Source organism: Artemia franciscana, chromosome 11 (assembly GCF_032884065.1).
Source record: "Artemia franciscana chromosome 11, ASM3288406v1, whole genome shotgun sequence".
In the NCBI taxonomy this organism is placed as follows: domain Eukaryota; kingdom Metazoa; phylum Arthropoda; class Branchiopoda; order Anostraca; family Artemiidae; genus Artemia; species Artemia franciscana.
This window is the reverse complement of record NC_088873.1, coordinates 38,834,752-38,855,107: the sequence shown is the minus strand read 5'-3', so window position 1 is coordinate 38,855,107 and position 20,356 is coordinate 38,834,752. Positions and strand designations below refer to the sequence as shown.

General features: G+C 34.5%; 1 protein-coding gene across 1 annotated transcript in view; it reads left to right on the top strand.

The window, feature by feature from the left end:
• Positions 1-20,356, top strand: part of LOC136033201 (5-oxoprolinase-like) — a 111,183-nt gene that overhangs the window by 31,175 nt on the left and 59,652 nt on the right. Inside the window, exons 5-8 of the mRNA XM_065713911.1 lie at positions 355-550; positions 5,649-5,909; positions 11,198-11,299; positions 14,328-14,526. Of these exons, the coding sequence (XP_065569983.1) occupies positions 355-550; positions 5,649-5,909; positions 11,198-11,299; positions 14,328-14,526 (758 nt within the window). The remainder of the gene's footprint in view (positions 1-354; positions 551-5,648; positions 5,910-11,197; positions 11,300-14,327; positions 14,527-20,356) is intronic.

The following is a 20,356-nucleotide window of genomic DNA, read 5'->3' as shown; positions in this document are numbered from 1 at the left end:
TCAGGTGCGGTGCCCGTGGACACTCATCCCCCTACTTTACTTTGCTAAGGGACTGACTTTAGGCTAGGTATTAACCTTTTCTGACCAAATAGACACTCTTATTCATATTCTCTTTCAGGATACCGACTTTTTGCGAATTAGGAAAAGTTTATCAAGCTTATGTCTTCTACCTGCCCCAAAATCTCAAAATCTCAGCTTAATAATTTTCTTATAAATTTCAGACAATGTATGTATTTTATTTGCATTTTTTATTCCAATTGGTTTGAGCCCGTGATTGAAGTTGTGAATTTAAGACTAATGTTTCTTTTATTGTACGATATGAAAATTGTCTAGCATCCAACTCTTTAATTTCAGATTCACTGGGAGTCGTGCTATTGTATCCGGCCCTGCTGGAGGAGTCGTTGGCTACGCAAAAACAACTCAATCAGAGGGTCAGCCTGTCATTGGCTTCGATATGGGCGGAACATCGACAGATGTGAGCCGCTATGCAGGCTCATTTGAACATGTTTTTGAGTCAACAATATCCGGGCTTAGTATACAAGCACCTCAGGTAACTTATATTATTATCATATTTACTATGTATAATACCGACTTATTATATACTAAATAAATATAGTTATGCTATATAACAACTGAACATAGCTATTATATACGCTTATTATATATAATTGACTGATGATTGAATAGGGATGGTACAGTTTGTTGGGACTTGAAAAGATTACCATAGGATTAGATAGGTTATATATTATTTCAAGAAATCATCTATAATAACCCCAGATGGCCTGAATTCTGCCACACGTCATATATATATATATATATATATATATATATATATATATATATATATATATATATATATATATATATATATATATATATATATATATATATATATATATATACATATCAAATATACAATTCGTAGCACGTCAAAAAGATTAAATGCAATTACAGGTGCACCTCTTGCTTGCCAATCCCTTACCAGGGCTGGTGTGTAGCAGGTGCACCTGTATTTGCATTTAATCTTGTTGACGTACCCCACCTGTATACTTGACATATATATATATATATATATATATATATATATATATATATATATATATATATATATATATATATGTGTGTTTATGTATATATATATATATATATATATATATATATATATATATATATATATATATATATATATCTGTCATTAAAAAATTACAAAATGTATTTAAATTGCAAAATTTTAGATTTATCTACATCACAATACGAGGGGAAAGAGTCTGAACCAGTCCTGGAGAAAGAATTAAGAAAGAAAAATTAATAATTCCGTATTCTAAATAATGTTTACTTTCCGTGATGAGGCATAATTATTTGCATAACAAATTATTAAACAAAATTAATTATAACTTTGATATGGCAAATTTAAAAGGAACAAACATTTCGCACTACTATTTATAAAACATGGAAGAAAGCCAAAGAATTAATACGGAAGTTAACGGTACTATGGCTAGTAGGAAGGAAAAGAAGAACAATTAAACAAATATTTTACCTGTGTAAAATAAAGTGTCTTCAACGTCGAAAAGACAGAAGAATTTAAACGTAAACAAGAGCTAAGAGCTCATATGGTATGAGCTCTAGCAAAATTGTAAGAATCAATAGATTGATTTTAAATGAAAATCAGAGGGTTAATGCCGATCGGCATTTAAGATGAGAGCTCTGAGTCACAAGGCCCTTCTAAATATAAATAAAAAAAAACAAGTTTTTTTTAAATGAAAGTAAGGAGCTACATTAAAACTTAAAACGAACAGAAATTACTCCGTATATGAAAGGGGCTTTTCCTCCTCAACGCCTCGCTCTTTACGCTAAAGTTTGACTCTTTCTCTTAACTTTACTTCTTAAAACAGTAAAAAACTTTAGCGTAAAGAGCGGGGCGTTGAGGAGGAAAAGCCCCTTTCATATACGGAGTAATTTCTGTTCGTTTTAAGTTTTAATGTTGCTCCTTACTTTCATTTTAAAAAAACTTGTTTTTTTTTTAATTTAATTTCTGGACGTTTTTGAATTAATGCGTGTTTTGATCTTGGCTCTCCGCACATAAATAATTAAAACGAAATTTGCATATTAATTAATTGCAGTTAATTGGAAGATTTTGAGAAAAAAGGAAGGATGAAGCCTAGTTGCCCTCCTATTTTTTGATTACTTAAAAATGCAACTAGAACTTTGAATTTTTTACAAACGTTTTCATCGGTAAAAAATATACGTAACTTGCGAATTAATTTCATTGAAAAAAGAAAATACCTCCTCCCCCCTTCGGTATTTTGAAAAAAACAATTTTCTTTTTGAAAACTCCTTCAAAATCCTTACCCCTCACATTTTAATATATTTTATTATTTCAGACTCCCCCCCCCCCAATATCTTAGGGATATTCACCTTCAGGGGTAAATCTAAAGAGAATATAAAAATCAAACCAATTCAGGTTTACCAATAATATGGAAAAAAACGACTAATATCTCCCCTAGATTTACAAAAATATATTTTGCCCCATTGTAATTTTTGTGAATTGACACCATCGGGACAATCGCCCCCTAGATTCTGAAAGAAACCTCTTCGTATTTTCATTTAAAAAAAATTGAAAAGGAAAATACCCTCCCCCCTTCTGGATTAAAATAAAATCTCTTTGTAGTTTCTTCTAAAAAAAAAATCCTTCAAAGTCCTTACTTCTCCTCTCTGTATTTTAATATATATTAATATTTTAATCCCCCCTCCAGTATTTTCGGGTGCTCACCTTCAGGGATGAATCAAAAGAGAATATAATAAATGAAATCGATATGCACAATAAGTATGGTAGGAAATAAGATTTAATGTGCGAGTTATGGTTTCTGGTGTCTTTGCGCAATCTAGAAGTGTACCAGAAAAGTTTTTCTCATTCCAACCACGTTGGTTTTACTTGTTTGATCTTTATTTGACTTTGGTCTTTTTCCTGTCTTATTGTGTTTTGTCTCTTATTTTTCTGTCTTATTTTTCTGTCTGATTGTCTTTTTTCAGCTGTAAAAACAAAAATAGCTATAAATGTTTATTTTTTATATCTCATTCGGACGTTAATAATGAAGTCAGTAACAAACGTTAATCTGAAGTTAAATTAGTTAATAATGAAAGGTACATAACAAGGTTAATAAAAACGTAACAAGGTACCTTTTAATGAAAGTAAAAGACGGATTAGTTTCCTCTTAATTATGTTTCAACTGCAGTTGATGTTTCTAGAAGTCTACCGACTTTCAGTTTCTTTTACAGCTGAGAAAAAGCTTCTACTGTTTTCCTTGTTCTTTAGTTTTTTCTTATTAATTATTTATGTTAGTTACATACAAAGAAAAGACAAAAAATATCAAGAAACACAAGAAGAAAAAGACAAGATGGTATCCTTTAGATGATTAAAAACAACACAACAAAAGAGATAATAAAAACAAAAGACAAAACAAATAAATAAAAGTCACATCTTATTAACTTCTACAATGCTACAAAGCTTTTTTTTTCTCTTGTTGTGTTGTTTTTTAGTCTTCCTTTAGATGATTTAACTAATTTTTTTCCCTTTCTTTGTCCGTTAATAAAGGCTCCTGGGTGTGGAGTTGAAACTTTCAGATTTTTTTTTATTAGTTAATATATTGTTTGTTTTTTTATTTTTTTATCACTGCTTTATGTACATTAAGCCTGTTTTTTCTCGCTTAATTTCTTATAAATAGAAAAGTAGTGTGGATTAAGAAATCAGTTCGATTTTTCCTGATACTCATTTAGAGCTGGGTCGACTCTGGCTGAGCTTACAAAGTCACACCATTTACTCCCGTTCCAAACCAAATAACCAGCAATTCCAGGAATTGAATTCTTCCTATTTTCCTAATTTCGAAGCTATATGTCCAAGTACAATTGTAATTCTGAACAGAATGGACAAAAGTGATTGTAGAGTTGCCAAAACAGACAGTGAAAAATGAAAAGACCGTATAAATATTTTGGCTGATACTTCTACTCAGACGTCCTCAGTCCAAAAAATTGAAAAATAAAAAGAACCATTGAAAACAACCACTAAAATGACTGTTTAAGGTGCTAAATTTGAGTTTATTTTACATTTTTTTCTTTTTAATGTAAAATTTAAAGTACTTCATCTTGTTTTCCAATTAATGTACTATTGATTACTTATGCTATAGAATGGTTTTTCAGTTCATGACTTCCAATGATTTCTGTCTAATTTATGGCCTATAGAATTTTTGTTGTATATAGCCTCCTTTTAGGGAGTGAAAGCAGATTTGAAAACGGTCCCATCTTTGAATAAAACTCGAATTATCGAAACTAGGGCCCGACAAATATATCGGCCGACTGATATTATCGGTCCGATATGAGGATCAGTGTCATTATCGGATATCGGGAAAAGAATATCGATTATCGTCCGATATTTTTTTCCTTTTATCTGCAACTTGTCCAGAAGAGAGCATCAGAATTCCTGAGTTAATTTTTTCTTGTCCAGTTCTTGGGAGTGGAGCCACCAGCTCCACTCCCACTTTTTGCTTACCAGTTTTGGTATTATCTGGCATTAAATTAGGCTCCAAAACGTTATAATGTGGAAGACAAAAATTTGAATTAATAAGTTCATTATAAATTGAGCTCAGATAAGACTCACCAGTATATCTATTAAAAGCTAAATTTTGGTGTATATATTTCTTAATATCGAATGCCAATATGAAAATTTGCCTGAGACCTTTAACGGAGGGAAAAATGGAGGCGTTTTCAAACAAAATTAAGTGGTGTGGGTTATTTTACACGTGTTGGGCTAGTACGGAGTCAAAATTTTTAGCCTTTTGGCTCAGCTTGATGCTTCAACAATTCCCCTCCCAATAGTTGGTTGGCCCTGACAGTATAGAAACAACAACAAGAAGAGGGGATCTTACAAAAACCACTGCCCGAATAGGGTTGGTTTATGTCTAACACATTTGGAAAAAGCTTGTATTTTATTAACATTTTTATAAACAGCCTTCAGGTTCTGTCGTCTTAAAGTTGTCCCCGATTGGCCGCCTATACTGAACTATCCAATTAAAATACAGGTTTTTTTTCAAGTGGGGGAAAAATAATTCCAACCCTTTTGGGCCGTTGTGTTTCAGTGGTGACTCAAAGAATGACTGTGTTCAGTATAAATAGATTTACTGAGTCTGATTAAGAAATGATAACAAATTATTCATAGCCATTTAGTTGCAAAATACATTTTACTATTGAAATAACAATAGAAGTAGTTTTGTAACAATGCCACATACTAGAATTCTAGAATGCTGTATAGAATGTCTAGTATATATTACTAGAATGCTGGCTACTTTTCTATCTAGATAACAAAATACAATACATAAATAATAATATTTGCCACAGTTAACATAAAGGACAGGACAAGGTCAAAGCAAGAAATAAATTTACCGAGTCTGAAAAAGAAATGATAACGAATTATTCACAGGCATTTAGTTGCAAAATACATTATACTATTGAAATTTTATCTAATATTTTGCGAAAACGTATGACATTCTGACTTCAGAGCTACCATCATTATGCCCACATTATCAACTATGACTTGCATTACAACTTAAAAGAATGTTTAACAGTTAAATCAGAACTTACTATTGCTCTTAATTTAGTTGGACATAAACACTGTTGCCGCTGGCGGTGGCTCAGTCCTTCAGTTTCGGGCTGGGTTATTTGTCGTAGGTCCAGAAAGTGCTGGCGCGCACCCCGGCCCAGTGTGCTACAGAAAAGGGGGATATTTAGCAGTGACAGATGCCAATCTAGCCCTTGGAAGGATTCTTCCAGAATATTTCCCGAAAATATTTGGAGAATCGGAAGATCAACCTTTGGACTTGGAAGCTTCGCGACTTAAGTTTAAAGAAGTTCAAAATCAAGTAAGGGGAATTTTCTGTTTGTATATTCTGCTATTCTTTATCATTAATATGCCCACGTCAGTTCGTATGCCCTCTTTTGTTCTTTGTTCCGGACCGACAAAAAATTTATATATTCGTAGAAACCGCTTGGTACACATACGAGTATTTTTCTGAAAAAGCTATGTGTTGAGAAAAGTAACGAAGGCTATGTAAAATTAGTGGCGTTGTCAGTAACACTTAAAATTATAGAGGGCCTTACACTGGCCTTATCTATCTTGTGTTTTAAATTAATTATAATCTTTGTGAATATTATCTTCAAGAAAAACTATTTTTGAACATGGGTGCTCCTCAAGAATAGGTACATAGTATTTTTTGATTACCAGAAGCCTTTTTTTAGTGTACACATAGCCACATACAATAACTGCGCATGTGAATAACCACGGTAGCCTCAAAAAATTTCCATTCCAGAATCGGGAAAACAAAGAAATGACAAAAACATATATGTGTAACAATATTTTAGGCCTGTTTCTTCCGTTCCAACTATTGCTAACAATTTTCATAAAGGTATACCAAAACGAATTGATATGCTTTTGAATATTGACAGAAATTGACAAAATACTTTAGATTATTCAGCAATCCTTCCATTCACAATCAAATTCCCTAAAAATATGTTGTAACAAAAAACACTTTGGCAATTGAATAATTCTTTGAAAGCCGTTTTAAAATTTTTGAATTATTTATTCGCAAAAAATTAAAATAAAGTAAAAAAATTAAACCTTTACCACTGGCTCTATTTTAAAACATGCTTCAACATACTTATGTCCGGGTTTATAATATGTACTGCTATAATCTATTGAATTAACATATTCATCAACTATTGTAAAATGTACTCAAACACAAACAGTGGGCTTTTCATTGCAAATGATTAGGATTTCTATAGGTTTTGCTAGAAGTCTAATTTCTGGAGGCTTTGGGGGCAGGGTGAGAAAAAAATTACCAGATAATAGAAATTTGTTGGTTGATTTAGTGATTTTCTTCAGTAATCTAGTGATTTATGTGCTGATTTAGTGATTTTTTTGTTAGGCGATATAAAAATTAACAAGATATAGTGATAAACCACCAGGGGAGGCAACCCTACTTGGAACTCCAGGGCTAAAAATAAATAAATTTAAAAAACTAATGATTAAGAAAATATTATTTTTAAAATAAGAATAAATGTAAATAGACAGCAAAATAAAAATGTTTAGAAAATGTGTCTTGTCGTATATGGTAGATAGGTAGATTATGTCAGATATCAGATATGGTAGATTATGTCAGATAGGGTGGTAGTTATTTTCTCTTGGTCAGTTTTCTTTTCTTTTGAATGGTCTTTGATACATTTATATGTTTTGATTGTTTTTCATATTTTTTTTGCAAGTTTGCCAGGCTTAGTACAATTATAATAATTGGTCGTATATAACTCTTTGTATATTTGTTCATGTAAACTTGTTTTCCATTTTCTTTTTGTGGTTTTTCAAGTATTTATTAACATTTATTATTATTATTATTATTATTGATATAATATTATTATAATAATATTATTATACTGTGTTATTAATATAATATTTATATTTATGATTAATATATTTATTAATATTATTACGTATTTTGACCGCAGTGCTTAATCGACTGCCTTGAGCTTAATGGCTAGCTTATTTTTGTATATATTGTTTTTGTTTTTTTTTTTTCGATTTTAATAAATTAATTCTCTTTCAAGTGTCAAGAATATCAAAAAGTAAAGATGTAAAAATTAGAACATAAAAAATGTAATTATGAATATATTTTAAAATAAAATACGAACCATAAGGTGAAAATTTACAATTTCAGAAAGAATTTATGCTCTTAAATATCGATAAGAGAGCTGGAAAATATTTTAGAACATTCTCTATTCCTTCCATTTACATGTCCTAGCAGAGTGGGCAGTGTGGTAGACTTGCAATCTTATGTCCGCTAGGATAGGGGTTCGAGGCCTGGTGTTACCAAGCATTTGGTTTGGAACGGGGATTATTTATGTGACTCTGTAAACTCAATCAGGGTCGAACAACCTCCAAACGGGCGCCTGGAAATTTCAGAGTAGGTAAACAGGAAGAGTGTGTGAAAGCACAAGAAGGTTGGCCCAACCCCCTATTGCACTTCGTGGCTCAACTGCGGAGAAACATGGACAGTACCGCCGGTAGGTACTTTCCTTGTTCAGTAAACGGTACTAACGGTACTCAATAAAATTACATTAAACGAAGATTCGTCATGTTTTCCTTACTCAGTAAAAGGTGCTTAACAGCAGTGTTTTAAATGGGGCTGAACATATTGTCTTTACTCAATAAAGAGTGCTCACGATGCTGAATAAAAGAGTGCTCAATAAAAGCATCTTAAATGGGGCTGAAAATATAGTCTTTACTCAATAAACAGTGCTCACGATGTTCAATAAAAGAGTGCTCAGTAAAAGCATCTTAAATGGAGCTGAACATTTTGTCCTTGCTCAATAAACAGTGCTCACGATGCTCAAAGAAAGAGTTCTCAACAAAAGTATCTTAAAGGAGCCGAACATATTGTCCTTACTCAATAAACAGTGTTCACGATGCTGAATAAAAGAGTGCTCAGTAAAAGCATCTTAAATGGGACTGAACATATTGTCCTTACTCAATAAACAGTGTTCACGATGCTGAATAAAAGAGTGCTCAGTAAAAGCATCTTAAATGGAGCTGAACATATTGTCCTTACTCAATAAACAGTGTTCATGATGCTCAATGAAAGAGTGCTCGATAAAAGAATCTTAAATGGGGCTGAACATATTGTCCTTACTCAATAAACAGTGTTCATGATGCTGAATGAAAGAGTGCTCGATAAAAGAATCTTAAATGGGGCCGAACATATTGTCCTTACTCAATAAACAGTGTTCATGATGCTCAATGAAAGAGTGCTCGATAAAAGAATCTTAAATAGGGCTGAACATATTGTCCTTGCTCAATAAACAGTGTTCATGATGCTCAATGAAAGAGTGCTCGATAAAAGAATCTTAAATGGGGTTGAACATATTGTCCTTACTCAATAAACAGTGTTCATGATGCTCAATGAAAGAGTGCTCGATAAAAGAATATTAAATGGGGCTGAACATATTGTCCTTACTCAATAAACAGTGTTCATGATGCTGAATGAAAGAGTACTCGATAAAAGAATCTTAAATGGGGCCTAACATATTGTCCTTACTCAATAAACAGTGTTCATGATGCTCAATGAAAGAGTGCTCGATAAAAGAATCTTAAATAGGGCTGAACATATTGTCCTTACTCAATAAACAGTGTTCTTGATGCTCAATGAAAGAGTGCTCGATAAAAGAATCTTAAATGGGGCTGAACATATTGTCCTTACTCAATAAACAGTGTTCATGATGTTCAATGAAAGAGTGCTCGATAAAAGAATCTTAAATAGGGCTGAACATATTGTCCTTACTCAATAAACAGTGTTCACGATGCTCAATGAAAGAGTGCTCAATAAAAGCACCTTAAATGGGTCTGAACATATTATCCTTACTCAATAAGCAGTGCTCACGGTGCTCAATGAAAGAGTGCTCAATAAAAGCATCTTAAATGGGGCTGAACATATTGTCACGATAAACTGTGCTCACGATGCTCAATGAGAGAGTGCTCAATAAAAGCACCTGAGATGGCCTTCAACTTATTTTCCTTCCATAATCAGAGATATCGGAAGTTTTTGTTTACTGATGATTAGTTTTATAGCTAAAGCCCCTGCAGTTACCAACTGGTCATCTTTGTTACTCCCTAAATTATTAGGGAAGTACTAGTTAAACTGTAGTGAAAAAAGTGAAGATGGTTGAATGGGGGCATCCACCTTCATATATAAAATAACTAACAGGTGGTAAAACTTATTGGAACAGGAATGGGTGCGGATACTTGAAAATCCGTCCAGGGATTTAATTTTGGCAGTACACCTATTCCTGTGTTCATCTAGATAAAATAAAAACTTTGAACTTAACAAAAAGCCATAAATTGCAATTTCACGTAAATTTGTCAAAAATCTTGCGCAAGTAATGGGAATCGGCTTTCAAGTGTCTGCAATCCATCAGAAAAAACTGTAGTGAAGGCATAGGGTGTTTTTTTTGTTTTTTTTTGTAGAAGAATAAAGTTTTGACAAAACAGAAGATAAGTTTAACAAGTAAGACTGGGATACTAAAAGCCGCAGTAATGACAGCTGTTAACTATGGTTCCGAGTGTTTTGCAAAGTTGAGTAACATGTGCTAGTTAATTATTTTATTTTTTATTTTTTTTAGTTTTTTAGTTTTGCTTAGTATTTTTTTTATAATTTATATTTTCTGTTATATCATGTTTATTATATTCTATTATGTTATCATTTTTCTGTTATTATTTTATTCTATTGTTATATGTTTCTGTTATCGTTTCTATTGTGTATTCTGTTATTATTTTTATTGTATTGTGTTGCGTTTCGTAATTATTTTTACTTTTAATTTTGTTTAATGATTTGAATGACTTTCTCTACATATAAAATGAGCTGTAAGAAAAATATGGTTCGATATGGTTTTCTAGGGCTATAAAAAAGGAATGTAAATGTTTAGGTCATTTGGCCAAAAATCATGCTTTCTGGTTATTCTTCTGTGGCCAAATGAAAAGCAAGCTGCTCTGAAATGCGATAAGAAGTAATAATGATAAAAGAATTTAAGGAAATTGAAGTTTCGTGGAGGAGAGGTTTTCCAGTGACTCTTTGGGGTACTCGTTTGGGCTATTTTTATATCAAATAAGAAGCTTTACGAAAAATTAGGTTCGATATCACAGCTCAGGCTCATAAAAAAGGAAAGCTAAAATGTTTGTCACGTTTTGCTGATGAAGGATTATAGACTGGCAAAAACTGTGCTTTTTCGGCAATGCTGTCATTTGCCAGATAAAATCAGGACGTTTTCAAAAGGAGTGGGACTTCCTTAAATGTGCTGCGTTGGCCTCGTTTTGGCTATGTGCTCTGATGAATTGTCAATGGTTGTAGTTGTTGTCAATAAATGTTGGTTATTGTAGTTGTCAATGAATTGTCAATTATTGTCTGAAGCTGATTGTCAATGAATTGTCAATATATGGCTGACGAATTGTTATCAACGTAAATAATGTGTCTGCTTTTTCAGTTTTTATCGGTGCTTGGAACAGATCGGAAAGGAGGGGCCTCTCAACCCTTTTTAGATGTATTTTAAAAAATGAAAGTTTTCTTTTCATGTCCTTGAATTAGTATATTTTGACTTGGTTATATTATAGGTTAAAGAAAGCGGCAAAATAATGAGTTTAGAAGAGTTAGCAATGGGATTCCTTGAAGTCGCAAACGAGGCCATGTGTCGCCCTATCAGAGAAATCACCCAGGTTTTTAACCCTTTTTGCACATTTTTAGTTTAATATTTGACCTTTAGAAAGTAAAAATACCTCTTATTGACATTATAGAAGTCAGAACTTATTTTCCTTCTTTTCTTTTTAACCTACATAACCTAAACTTGACTTATTGATACCTAAAAAGAAGGTTAAAATTCCCACTTTGGGAAAATTCAGAATAGACATTTATACTGCGGTAATTCAGAAGGTAATATGTGACATTTTTGTTCAAGTTAGAATTACAGTGCCTCTGGAACCTTTTTCCAATAAACAGCAGAGTTTGAAAATATATAAGTTTTAATGAAGAAAAATCTGAAAGCATAATTTTAGGAAAATGAAGCATTACTGCGATGCAAAGTAAGAGCTAGACAGATGTAGCGTTTTTTTTTTTAATTAGACTCTAATATTAAAAATATACAAAATCCTTTTCTAATGCATATTTTAAATTCTTCTTGTTTTCTTTCTTTTATCCCACGTTCTTTGGCCTATGCTCTAATATCCTGGATGTAATTCCTTTCCTCGTTTCTTCTTCTTTCCTCGTTTACTTGATGATGGGTTGGTGATGGTTAATTTAATTGATAGAAACAAACCGTTTTTTTTTTTTGTACTCTTGAAAAAAGAAATCGATCACATTTCTTTTTTCACTCTAAGACTCCTTGCTTATTTTTAATCTAATTAATCACTATTTCACTTACCATTTCCTTTAATTTATTACCTATTTATCTTATCTCTTGCTCGTCATTCCATTGCTTTCTACCTTTCTAATTCCTCACATACCTAATTTTTTTTCTCCTAATAAATTTGATCTACTTTTTTCCTTAAAATATATATATTTTTTTTTTTACAATTTCCCCATTCATACGGTTCTCCGTCCATTAATTTACGATACATCATTGTAGCGTTTTTATCCAGAATTTTAAAAGCGTAAGGCTGTGAACGATAAGCCCTTCGTTCACTTTTCATGGAAAAGTGAGTGAATGTTTAGTAAATTAATTGTTTAATAATAGTAAGTAATATAGTAAATAGTATTATATAATATTATTAATAATATAAGTAAACTGTATAAATAATAAAATAGTAAATAATATAATAATTAATAATAAAAAGTAAATCATTATAGTAAATGGTAATAGTGAGTAATACTAAATAAATGTTTAGTAAATTATTTAGATTTGTAAAACATTTTCACCTCACGGGTAATTAAAGATTAGAACGATTTCCCAAAATTCTCCAAATACTCCGAAATTGTCTTTCGTTTGTTAAAATCATAGAAAATGAAGTCTCGATCTTTTGTCAATGGCAAGGGATCGACAAAGGATATAATTGCGCATTATATACCCACTCGCTCTTAAGCCATGATTGCAAAAGCAACAAACCAATTTTTAGTTCAAAGCCAACTGCAATAGAAGTTAAAAAACCGAAAATGATGCTTAGTCACAAATGAAGTTTTTAGTGTTTACGATAATATTTCCTAAAGACGGTGACATTTTCGCTGCTAAGCTTAATCTCGAATATTCTTGGTCCAATTTTGTGTTGGCGAGCTTTAACATTTTTTTTTTCCTGTTTTCATCCAAATCTCTATCCCCAGATAAATTGCCTCGCTAGAAACTAAAGAGCCCTAGCCACCAGATTCTTATGTCCAAACATAAAAAAATCTGATTCTTCTTTATTTACTCTCAGTTTCTGCACTTATCTATCTTTTGTTTTTAGTCTAAACTTTTTGATCAAAACACTTAAAGTTCTGGAATAATTTCTATATCCTCTCAATCTAACTTAATGTTACTCTCTCTAAACTTCTAATCTATCCATGCAATCTTCGTCTCTAACTATTCTATCAAATTAAAATTTCTCAATCTAAACTTATTTATTAATTTTTCCAGCTTCTTTATCTGATCTTAACTTTTAATCCAACTTCTTGATTTTCTTCACCAAATCTAAATTTTTCTCTTTAAATTTCTAAACCTCTTATCTAACTTTTCTGTCTTCACTATCTAATCTATGTTTCTCTATCTAAACTTCTAATGTAACTTCTCTCTCTTTATTCCCTATCTTCTGTACTTACTTGTGTACTTGCTATCTTCTGGTCAAAACTTATCTATCTAAACTTCTAATCTAACTTTCCATTTTCTTCTCTAACTTCTTGTCTAAATTCTTAAGTTTCTAATATGACTTCTCTGTCTTGTCCACCTAATCTAAGCTTCTCTATCTAAAATTGTAATTTAAAACTGCAAAGAAAATAAGGAGAAAAGAAAAAAACAAAAAAATAAAAAACTAAAAAATAAAAATAAGAAAAAATAAAAAAGAAAATAAGAAGAAAGAAAAAAAAGGCACCTCTGTTTTCAAAACTTGAATATTTTTCTTGCGTACGACTGTCCATGATATGCAAGTGATGATCACATTTTGCTTTAATTATTTAGTTTCGAATTTCTTGAGCATATACTATTTTGATGTTTTGTTGATACCAATTGTCATTGAAAGTAAAATTAATTTTTGTGAACGTGTCTTCAACCAGAAGCTATGTCTCGATTCTAGTCTCAGGTAGAAGTGGAAGAATAAAAATACTGTACATAACAACAGGTCTGACAACTATAAAATATAATCAGTGTAAACTAAAACAAGCAATAAAAGATACAGTGGAATAAAAGTAAACTAAAAAAAGCAACAAATTGAACAAATATTCGTAATATACTCTAAATATGTGGTTTTAAAAAAAATATATAATAACCATAAAAGTTTAAAAAACAAAAGAAATAATACGAAAAGCAATAATCTGCATCTAAAAATGGGCAAACTATATTTTTTTAAAGCCCCATTGCCTCCACCCTAGCTCCTGTAAATCTGTCCCAAGCGATGACTGTATGTAAAGCACAGCAGAAAAAAGTAAACAATAGCATGTGCATGAAAATACATGTTTAATTAACTCGATCCCACTCAACATCAATAGATTTGTTGATTTATTTAGATTTTTTTTACCAAGAAATCGTAGATGAACAAAAAACGATAAAAAGTCCAATTATTTTAGGCTAAGGGCTATGATACATCAAAACATGTTCTTGCTTGTTTTGGTGGTGCAGGAGGTCAGCATGCCTGTGCTATTGCTAAGACACTAGGTATGAAAAACATATTTATCCACCGTTATGCTGGCATTCTTTCTGCTTATGGTATGGCCCTTGCTGATGTTGTCCATGAGGAGCAGGAACCCTGTTCAAAGCCTTATGAAGGTATTTAGCATTTAATTTGTTATTACCACCCCAGTTTTTATGCTTCCCATTTCGCTAAATAGTGCGTATCTAATGTAAGATCTAGGGCAATGACGTGGAAACACGGTACGATGGAAGGTCTCCTGAGAGAGGATATCTCCAAAAAAAAACCCATCGGCTGATTTCTTTAAAAGGAAGTTCAGCAGACACAGCTGTAGAGAGAAAACCTAGGCATATGGTTGACTAGGTGTTTACCGGGCCCTAAATTTTAGCGATCAGGTGCTATGAAATTAGCAGCAAAAACATTAATGCTGAAAATTGAAAAAGACCATTTTTATTATAGATTCATATTTATAATATTCACATGGACAGCATTTAAAGTTAGAGAACATCCATTAGGAAGAGTTTCATTCCTGCATTTGTAAACGTTATTAATCAGTAAATTTGTTGTATTGACTCAGTTTTTTAGTTGATGATCGGTTTTTTTCCGCTCTCTCTCTCTCTCTCTCTCTCTCTCTCTCTCTCTCTCTCTCTCTCTCTCTCTCTCTCTCTCTCTCTCTCTCATCTCTCTCTCTCTCTCTCTCTCTCTCTCTCTCTCTCTCTCTCTCTCTCTCTCTCTCTCTCTCTCTCTCTCTCTCTCTCTCTCTCTCTCTCTCTCTCTCTCTCTCTCTCTCTCTCTCTCTCTCTCTCTCTCTCTCTCTCTCTCTCTTTCTCTCTCTCTCTCTCTCGACTGGTTGAGCTATGAGGAACCATTTATTATTATTTTTTTGCGAAGACTAGATAGACTGTTTCACCCAGAAGAGTGTGAGCTTTTACACTCTGTAATATCCAAAAAGGAAAAGTTCAACTAACTGAACTCGTTGACCCCCTTAGTGGACCTTCTGTAGGGAAATATTCCTTTGTCCTTAAGATTGAGCTAAAGAGCATGTTCTGACAAAAAAGATAAATGAGGCCTATAAACGATTTTTTTTTTTTTTTTTTTTTTACTAGAATTGTCTTCCTAGGTTTTTTAGTATATATAAGAGCACTCTTAAAATTTTTTAAAAATTACATGTTAGAAAATAAGAATATAAGAAAGAATCTGAATAATTGGCAAGGCAGTACCTTAAGTCAGGCACGTAATATAGTGGAGGCCTTTAGATCAGAAACCTCCTGAATTGCAGCGTGGAGTAACTTACCTTTCAACAAAACACTAAAAATCTTTTAAAGAGTTTATAAATTGATAAATTGGGTGATGGATAGGCCAGGTAGAGGCCTTCCCCAGGTCACTCAGCGTGCCCCCAGGTGGCAGATAGGGGAATATCCGACAGATATGTTGGGCACCTCCACTAGAAGGTGCGGACGAAGGGGGGGGGGCCTAGTCTCTGGGGTTCCGTGACAGAAACTGGGCTATCCTCGCCCGGGGCTCGTAAATACAGGTGAAGGAGGAAGAAGGCCCCTCGAATATACACTCAGCAAGACTCACCGGCGTGTGGACACATCTTGCGAGTTACATACCTTCTCTCAGCAATGGGTTAAATTGTATGGTGAAGCAGAACACCATCGTGGGAGAATCCTCTATAGGAGGACAACTGCAGTAGGGTGGAGAATCCATATATATGGAAAACGGTCCCTATAAACTCGTTGTGTACCTCACCAGCTGTTTATCATCTGGTCACAGCTGTCGGGTCTCAAGTCCGGATAAAGTGAGCTGGGCTGGGTGACAAGCTTGTACCCTTTCCCCTGGACTTGCTTTGGCAAGGAAAACTATCTTGCAACAAAAAGTGTCAATCAAGCCTCGGATATTTCTTCCCCTTTACGATGCCGACCTCAGCACGTCCCCGGATATCCTGACGACGGTGGTCAAACCACCCGAAGATTGAACCTCCTTGAAAAGGGTGGTGTGAAATTTGCTACTTGGAATGTTCTGACTCTGAATTTTCCTGGCGCTGAGCTACTTCCCGCTAATAAAGTCAAGCAGGATTCTGTTGCTATTGCTGGCTTTACAGAAATGCATTCGCCGGGGAAAGGTGAGAAATTCATCAGTGACAACTACTGTCTAATTTGCTTGGATACTGGCAACTCAAAGAGAGCTGGTGTTGTTCTGGTTCTTCATAAGAGAGCTAGAAATGCACTTATATCCCATAATGCCCTACCAGAATGTCTCCCCGCAGCCCGCCTGTGACACCGTCGTGGAAGATTGTTTGTAGTTGTATGTTATGCGCCAACAAATGAGGCTGACCCCGATGTTGAGGACCAGTTTTACACAGACTTCAAGCTACCGATTTCTTTTGCCTCTCCTCATGATATATTTTTTCTTCTTTGGGACTCCAACGCTACCGTTATTGATCCCACAGGTATATGGAAATACGTCATGGGCCGTGCTATCCAGTACCTGACTAATGACAATGGTTATCGTCTGCTTCAGCTCTCCAGCAGCCATAGCTTGCTATCTCAAACACAGTCTTCGAAAGACCTCGAATTCATCAGAATACTTGGTGTAGTAACGATGGGGTCACAAAGGAATTATTTGATTATATCTTCATCTCTCGGCGATGGATGTCGCGGTTTTTGAATTGCTGCTCATTTCGTGGTGCTGACCTAGGTAATACTGATCAAAGACTTGTAGTTGCAAAAATTTGTCTTAAGCTGAAATTTCAGAAGGTCGAAAAGCGCATTGCAACGCTAAATCTCAGCAGTCTTGATACTCTTGCGATCAAAGATCAGTACGTATTTGAGATTAAAAACCATTTTGAAAGCCTGTCCCAGCTTTCGGATATTGAAGCCATGCGGGACTCGTTTAAAACTGAAGTCACAGACGCATGCTAGAGCAACTCTTGGCTTGCAAGTCGACGTCAAAAACCCTTGGCTGTTACAGGAGGCTGTGGAAGTCATTACACTACGAAGGCAGGCCAGAATGCAAGGGAATATGACGACCTATCGACATCTCAATGGTGTCAAGAATAAGGGTGATATATAGAGAATGTCACATCGTTCGTTGATGTCAAAGCTGATGAGCTACAAGAAGCTGCCACGAGGAAGGACGTTGGGGCAGTGTAAAAACACTTATTTGACCTCTCACGCCAGTGTGCTCAACCAATAAAAAACACATGATCTGCGGACGAGGGGCTCCTTGAAGGCATAGTATCCAACCTTTCAAGTGGAATGAACCCTTTTCAGCCCTGCTTAATGCGTCCCCTCTCTCTCCATATGTAGCGACTCTTGCCATCCCCCAACCTGTGATCTGTAATAACCTCGATAATGTCGACATTAAGCCGTTCTCGGTGGTATAAATTCAAAATGCTGTGAAAAATTGAAAAACCGCAAAGCTCCTAACAGCTTTGGAATCTCCGCGGAGCTGCTTAGAAACGGTGTTGTCACTATCCTTTTATGGCTCCAAATGCTATTCAATGCAATACGGGACTCAGAGATCGTCCCGAAAGACTAGAGGGATAACGCTCCTCTCGGTACCAGGAAAGCTCTTTTCTATGGTTTTGTTGAGTAGAGCAGGCTGGTTTTAGGCCTGGCCGATCAACGACAGAGCAGATATTCTCCATAAGATATATGGTCGCGAATGTGAACGTTCTCTGCCAGCAGGCTTTGATTGCTTATGTCAATTTTAAGGTAGCGTTCGACACAGTTGATCAAGATTCTCTATGGAATATTCTTTCAAATACTGGCCTCCCGTCAAAATATGTCTGCCTACTCAGGGTCATGCATCAAGAGACTGAGAACTGGGTGCAAGTGAATGGTAAACGTAGCGTGTTCTCTCCAGTATGAACAAGAGTCAGTCAAGGTTTTCAGTTGCTCCTGAGCTATTTAACTGTATTATTGATCATGATATGACTCGTATAACTCGGAACTTGAGCTTTGGACTCAATTATGGGGATACAGTTGTCACTGATTGTGACTTTGCTGATGACATAGCACTAGTCTCTAAATCCAAGTCCCAGCTGCTCATGGCTGTAAACATGCTTCTTGGTGAAGCTGCCAGGACATGACTATCCATTAACTGGAAGAAGACGAAAGTCATGGTAGTGCAGCCAAAGTCAGACGCTGATAATTGTAATTATTTTGGTCGCCGGAAACCAAATCGAAGTGGTTGACCACTTCACTTATCTTGGTTCTGTCATATTGTCGGATGGCTGCATCGACCATGAAGTTGCTGTCTGCGTGGCCATGGCCTTTGCGGTCTTCGGTAGACTAAGCCATGATTGGAAGAAGCCAATGATCAAACGAGCCACCGAAACGAAGATCCTTAGAGGGTCAGTCTATTCGATTTTGCTATACGGAGCTGAAACTTGGCCTACAACTGCAGTTGTCCAGTGCCGTCTCAACACTTTTCAATCTAAGTAGCTTCGGACAATCCAGGGAATCCAATGGACAGACAAGCAACGACCGTCTACGAAGTCTGACTTCCCAGTCACCTTTGTCGCATCTGGTTGCCGAGCGGACACTTCGTTGGTTTGGATGTCTTTCGCAATGCCAACCGACACTCCGGCTCGGATTCTTTGCGTCTCTGAACCAACCAGTACTGGCTGGAAGCATCTTAAGAGGAAGACCCAAGTTCCAGTGGAGTGATAGTCTCGGAAATTTCTTGAACCAAGCTGTAATTGTGCTGTCTGATGCAGAGGTCGTTGCTGCAAACCGTCCAACGTGAACAAGGCTGACTACGCTCTCAACGCCACCCCGGCATGAGAATTATGTAAAAATGGACGGGGCACGTGCCCGTTTTCTGCCTACAGCTTGTTTTCCGCTATAAACTAGGTCTAGCTTATTTTTAAGCAGATGTATTACCCATTTTTTCAAGCATGTATCACAGCAAATAAGTTGTAATCGTGTCAAGAGTAATCCTTAATTGTGCGCAATTATCTAATTTATACCTTCTTAATTAGGTAGTTTCAATCATACTGACTAAATCTGAAAATTCTGTAAAGGAAATGTCACCAAAGCTTTTCTTAGTTAGACAAGGATTAAACTTTTGAAATTTCTAATCTCAGTAAAAACGATCTCGCGTGGAAAAACAATCTCTAAATTTATTTGATTCTTTATCGGCTAATAAAACAGCATCTCCTTTAGGTATTTCAGATACAATTGATCAGCGTCATGAAGTTTGAAAAAGGAATGTCACTTGCGTAAGAGAAATGCTTAAATATTTGAATTTTTTTTTGCTTAATTAGGAGCATTTTTTTAGGTATTTTTGATTGCATCGATCAGTCTCTTCAAATTTGAAAAGGAATTTTCGTGAATATATTCTCAATGTGACAAAGATCAGTCGGTTATACGCTTCTATTTGAGGCTAAGAGCAACCTTAATTATGTTTGGTTTGATTTTTTATCGCCTTTTATAGGAGCTTCCGTTTTAGGGAATTTTGATCATATTAATAAGCGAAAAGGAAATTTCGAAAAGGAATTTTCAGTAATTTCTTCTTATTTTATGCCTCTATTTAGCTCCTAGAATACCTCTATTTTAGAATTTAGATAAACCGCTTGATATGCTAGAGTAATCCTTATTTGATTTTTAATCGCCTAATTGACTGCTTCTTTGGGTATTTTTTTATCATATTTGTAAGGGTCTTGAAATTTGAAAAGGAATTTTTACTAATATCTCCTCACACGGTCAAGGGTCTTGCTGCTTTAGCCTATATTTTAGCCTTTAGAAAACCTCTGTTTTAACCTCTAGAAAAACTGTTTGATATGTTGAGTAATGCTTAAATATATCTAGTTTAGTCACCTAAATGGCAAGCTTTTTTTAGGGATTTCTTTATCCTGTTCATAAGCGTCTTGAAATTTTGAAAAGAAATTTTCATTAGTTTCTTCTCACTTGGTCAAGGATCACGCTATTTTATGCCTCTATGTTAGCCTCTAGAACA